The 5,691-nt window shown below is 31.3% G+C and overlaps 3 protein-coding genes across 5 annotated transcripts in view; 2 read left to right on the top strand and 1 right to left on the bottom strand.

The window, feature by feature from the left end:
* LOC108684567 (probable citrate synthase 2, mitochondrial) overlaps positions 1–1,039 on the top strand; it is a 3,952-nt gene extending 2,913 nt beyond the window's left edge. Inside the window, exons 6-8 of the mRNA XM_018188955.1 lie at positions 39–233; positions 308–409; positions 842–1,039. Coding sequence (XP_018044444.1) covers positions 39–233; positions 308–409; positions 842–1,039 — 495 coding nt within the window. The remainder of the gene's footprint in view (positions 1–38; positions 234–307; positions 410–841) is intronic.
* The window catches only part of LOC108684597 (mediator of RNA polymerase II transcription subunit 25), a 37,034-nt gene that overhangs the window by 24,093 nt on the left and 7,250 nt on the right, over positions 1–5,691 (bottom strand). The window lies entirely within an intron of this gene.
* Positions 1,830–5,691, top strand: part of LOC108684599 (caltractin) — a 13,920-nt gene continuing 10,058 nt past the window's right edge. For 2 of the 3 annotated variants that reach the window (XM_018189005.1, XM_018188999.1), the window contains exons 1-3: positions 1,830–2,186; positions 3,900–4,143; positions 4,960–5,652. In XM_018189005.1, the coding sequence (XP_018044494.1) occupies positions 3,907–4,143; positions 4,960–5,652 (930 nt within the window). In that variant the 5' untranslated portion in view covers positions 1,830–2,186; positions 3,900–3,906. Of the gene's footprint in view, positions 2,187–2,218; positions 2,479–3,899; positions 4,144–4,959; positions 5,653–5,691 lie in introns of those variants that run through there. The other variant, XM_018189000.1, reaches the window with a different exon arrangement.

Genomic DNA, 5,691 nt, shown 5'->3' with positions numbered 1-5,691 from the left:
TATATATATATGTGTGTGTGTGCGTGTGTTTTGTACAGTGGAAAAAATTACAAACAAAAATCAAAAACACTCTTGGCCGAACGTGGACGGAACATGCCTTACAAACCTGCGTGCTGAATTTATTAAGCAGAGACAAATTAATAGGATATAAGCAAGCTGATTTTTGCGATCCACGATATACCGCACTCCTGCATTACGCCAAGCAACATTTGCCCAATAATTCGGAAGTAAAGGTACAAAAAATTGTGCGAGAAAAAAATATTGATTCTTATAGAAGATACAAGCCATAAAGCTAAAAACTTCACAGCTCTCGGAAGATATTACACAGATATTAAGAACGGCATTAAGAAGACCGAAAAGAAAGGATATTTATCCAGAACAGAATGCCTTGGCTCCTGTTATTTTTCAGGTAGAACTGCTGTGTTTTTATAGTAGAAAATAAATTTTAGCGTGCAAAAACATTCGACTTGCACATTTTCGTTTGACTGTTATTGTATTTACTATTGAATTTTATTTAATTTATATATAATTATATATTATGTATTATCATATATACATATTTATATATAATTCAGAATAATATAATTTCATATAATTTATAAATTGTCTATTATATCATATTTGAATTATCTAAATTTTTAACATTATTTATAAACATTTACTGTACACACACACACACACACACACACACACACACACACACACAAAGTAAGATTATTTAGAAATTTTGAATTTAGTATAATATAGACTTGTTTTAAGAAAAAAGGTAAAAGAAGATGTAAGATATGTTTCGATCGTTTCTAAATGCCTTAATTAATGTTTTGATGATTTCTCTACCTAGTATTACGGATTAGAAGACATGAGATTTAATCAGATGATACTTTATATGGCACGGACTCTGGGAGCGATCGCCTCGATTATCTGGACGAAGATTGTGAACGCGCCTATCGAGCACCCGATATCAAGTTGCACTTACAACTATGTAGAATCAGTTTGCGATAACGGCACAAAGAATCGAAAACGTAGGACACGAAAGTAAATAAAAGCAAAACGCGTACAAAGGCTCACTTGTCAAAGTAAATCGATCTTCGAGCTCAGTGATCTTTATTTCTCAAAGTTTAACTATAATTAACTATAATTATTGATTATCAATTATTCGTCAACTATTTTCCGCTATCGCGTATGCTTGAAATAAATTGTTTTAAAAATGTCATTTGAAATTATTCCAGGTAGAACACAGAAGTCATAATAATATTCATCATTATGATATGTATTTGTCACATTTACTCAAGAAACATACAAGTCAACAAAAAATCATAATTAACTTTCATGACGTCAAAATAAAATCATTTTTGACTTTCTCTTAATGTGAATGTACATTTATTTTTAGTATCAAATAACGTCATAATAATCTATAATATTATGACTTAATTTATGACTCTGTGTTTTACCTGGAATTATATAAATGTAATATATGTAGATACATAATATTTACCTTCAAAACAGATGCCTTGGGCAGAGAGAGAAAATTGCATTTTTTTTAATTATCTATTACTGCGAGATTTTTAAAATAAAAAGTATGTTGTTGTCACAAAGTCGCCAAAGCATTTTAGAGACACGTGCCGACCTCTATACGTCAATCTTAGTACTTTCGTAATAACGCGCGTAAATGCGGTGATAATGCAGGTTTCTCATTTCAGTGCTGACGCAAATAAAAAATATATGGGAAAATAACAGAAACGGTATCTAATGGGGCTACTCCCCGACTGACCCGACTCCTTCTCGACAAGACGGGAACTTTAGGGGCATGCTCGAGTACCGTTGTTAATTCAAAGAAAGAAGAACTCGCCTCAAAAGGACATGGAAGGGGATCGTATCGCGAGATACATCAGAGAGTACCTACATTCAAACGCGTGGATCGTTTTTAATACGCGTGCTCGAGCAAGGTCCAATCGACGTCGTACAGATAATCGCGTGTAGAATGGCGTGATACGACGTGTACTCGCGCTTCGAAATTATGACAGACAGAACTGACGGAAGGTCGCCGACGTGAACGCTCCAAAGAAATCTGAGTCGCGCAAACCGAAATTCTGTGTCGTTTTCGCGAACTGAGGATTGTACGGCTGAAGAAATGAAAATCTCTCGATGATCGTAGCGGGATCTGCGTGATTACAATCTTTCACAAGGTATATCTATAGAATTATATATTTATCTCGGAAATCATTGAAAACAAAAGGGCGACGTATATTCTTTATGATTTTTCTCTTTACATGTATGTTACGATATTTATCGTATTTATTTTGTTGGAGATATACGAGCGACATATGTGACATAAAAGCGAATTAATGTTTAATTAGAGGTATATCGATTTTGAAACTGAATTTGACAACTTTTGGCATAAAAGTAGAGGACTGATAAAAATCGTGATGATTAAGGATGACATCCAGCTGACAATGATGACATCAGACATGTCTGAAGGTTAGAAAATCTGTTGTATCGACATATCATAAAAATAATACACGAAATATGAAATCTAGTACAACCCAAGCAGAACAACAAGTCATTATTATCAAAATGATGTCGTAATAATTCCAAAATGATCGTTAAAAGTTATTTTTCAATCATTCCAGATTCATTTTAATGTCATTTGACTTTATCGTGATTATTGTTTTGCTTGGAGAATGAAGAAATAAAATGAAATTTAGTATAAATTCAGTAAAAATCTATAAAATAGAGCAATCAACAAATAATCTATAGAATATTGCTAACATAGATTGAATAAGAAATTCTGTAAAAAAAAAACGAAAAAATAAAACCAGTTATGAGTTTTGAAAGATGTATTCTATCAGTGTAATTTAATTTCAATCTCAATTCAATTAACTCATCTTTTTAAAATTCTGGAATTAGAAAAAGATGAAAAGTAATCAATTAAATAAAAATTAAAGTTAATCTACATTGATAGAAACGGGCATTATAGAGCCATATTTATATAGAAAGAATAGAAATCCATAATTTAAATACAAATACAATAATAATAATCTTGCTATTTGCCAAAAGCCAGAAAAAAAATCTGGAAGTTTATTACGGTTCTTGAAACGAAGTGAAAATTACATAAGTGAGCAAATTTACAAAATATTTATAACTTTATTGGTCAATTTGATTAACAGTGAATCTGCTTATTTTTATAACTTTCACTTCGTTTAAAAAAAAATGTTATAAGTGTCTGTTTGTTTTTAATTGCAAGAAATTCAGCTAAAAAAAAAGAATAAATTTATAGATACTTTTCTTTAAAAGGCGAGAAATATAGAATCATTTAAATATAATTAGTTGTGCAACTCTAAAATGAATTTTTAATTTTTCGCAAAGCTTCATATATCATCTGTTTTTTTTGCACAGTGAGATTATAAATCATTACTAAATATATTATAATTATATGCATATTTTACGTATTATTTTTTGTCATGTGTTCGTACATATTTCGTCGGTACAACAGATTTCTTAACCTTCTCAAACATTCTCAAATACGTCAATTTTAACAATTAATTAATGATTTTATAGTGTCGAACGAGTATTTTAATTTTTTCAAGCCTTCGTTCTTACAACTTACTACAAAGAAGCATTGAACAAACAAATTTCATCAAAAACAGTGTCCTAAATAAAAAATCAAGTGTTCTAAATCAAATATTTACTAATACATATGCTGTTCTAAGTTATTTAATAATGTACATTATATTACGCAACATTCTATATTACTTTGTTTACATTGATATTAAAAACATCTTACGAAAACATTGCACATTACATATGACGTACATATGATGTAATAAGGGGACTTAACAGTTATTGAACATTGATATAGTCACAAATTGATAAAAATATTTAAATATAAAAATGTTTAGATAAAACATGGCTGAGAATAGATCAACAGAAGAGACCACAAGCGGACATTGTGACCCAAGGATGCCACTTATATCGACGTCAAATGAAAATAGACAAGTTCAGGACTCATCAAATAATACTAGGTACACATTGGCGAATATAAGCCCTGAAACGGCATTTAACTTTGGTGTCAGAACGGCAGAACGTTCAAGAATATTCGCGGGTAACATTTCCTCCACTATTCGTCCTCTTATACAGGCAGCGGTATGTAACATCAGGATTATCAATATTAATCCTTCGCAATAGAGATCTTTGAGAAACACAGCAAATTTTTTATTCTGGATTATATGTATAAAGATCTAAAGAAAAAATAATCTGATATACTTCTTGAAGCTTTGACGAGTTTTTACCATCATAAATAATCGGATTGTATTTTACAGATTTATTTTTTATAGATTAAAATTTATTTGCTAAGGAGAATCAAACAAAGCTAATGAGAGTAATTAATAGTGCAATTAACAGTGCGCAAAGAGGTCACAAAAAAAACTGTTTTAATACATATTTATCGTGAAAATATGATCGCTTTATAATTAATTGAACGTTTCGACTCTATGTGGAATCATCCTCAGTATAATTCGATATAAATCTTTCTTATGAACTATGTTCATTCTCAATGTGTCAAGATTGAATCACTAACAAATTGCTAAATTTGAAATTGGCATAAATCTAAAAATAGAGAATACTATCTTGAAGTTTAGGATCACATTTAATCAACATCAATTTAAATTTATGTATATAATAATAAGATTAAGAACGTATTATAAAATATGCTTTCAGCATTACATCACGCACGTATAAAAAAAAAGTTTTTATATGATCTTTTTGTGCACTATTAATTGTGCTGTACTCTCATTACTTGTTTGATTCTCCTTTGTTTTTAATTTTGAGAGTTCATTTCTTAGTTTATGTTTACTTATCTGCTAAAATTTACAAAATATTGATGGTGTTTAAAGATCCCAATTGCTGATGTAGATTTCGAAAGAATATATTTAATTAATCATTTTCTTTTTGTCATAATAGCCTAACTTATCATTGACGTCACTCCTAGCCATTCCTGGACTCCGGAATCAAGTTCATCCAGCTGCGTTACCAAGCGATAGCTACGTAATAAATGTAGAGGATCCTGTAAATGATACTAATTCTCATGATGAATCTGTGCACAATCATCACCATCATCATCATCATCATCACATAGTATCAACAATGCCAAACAATTTTTCAAATAACACGCATGAAACCGCGAGTGAAGTAATCGAAAACCACAATAATAATGCCTCGGAAAATTCTGTCAATGGCAACGTTCAGATAGGTCCGGAAGCTCGGGCAATGTTGAAACAGCTTCAACAATACGTTCCTTTTGTAACCATTCTTCTCGCCAAAGGTCTCTATGATCATCGAGCCGGAATAATCACGTTTGTTGTATTGCTTATTACGTTCTTCCACGCTAATAATGGCCTCAAACGTGAAATCGCTAAACAGCATAACCGGAGTTGGTCGTTGCTCATGCTGATTCTATGCTATATCACTGCGTGTATTGTGTTCGTCGTATACACGTTTAATTTGTACACTCTCGTTCCCTATGCTGAACCACTCACGATCTGGGAATTACTTTGCTACGTCACGGTGATGGACTTCTTCCTTAAACTTATCACCATCATTTGCAAAGTTCTTTTGACTTGTCTACCGGTACGATTACTGGCATTCCAGAATCGGGTAAATATTCATTCGTTATTTCAATTTGTATTGAATATT

This window comes from Atta colombica, unplaced genomic scaffold (genome assembly GCF_001594045.1).
Source record: "Atta colombica isolate Treedump-2 unplaced genomic scaffold, Acol1.0 scaffold136, whole genome shotgun sequence".
Lineage (NCBI taxonomy): Eukaryota > Metazoa > Arthropoda > Insecta > Hymenoptera > Formicidae > Atta > Atta colombica.
This window is presented reverse-complemented; position numbering and strand designations above follow the sequence as displayed.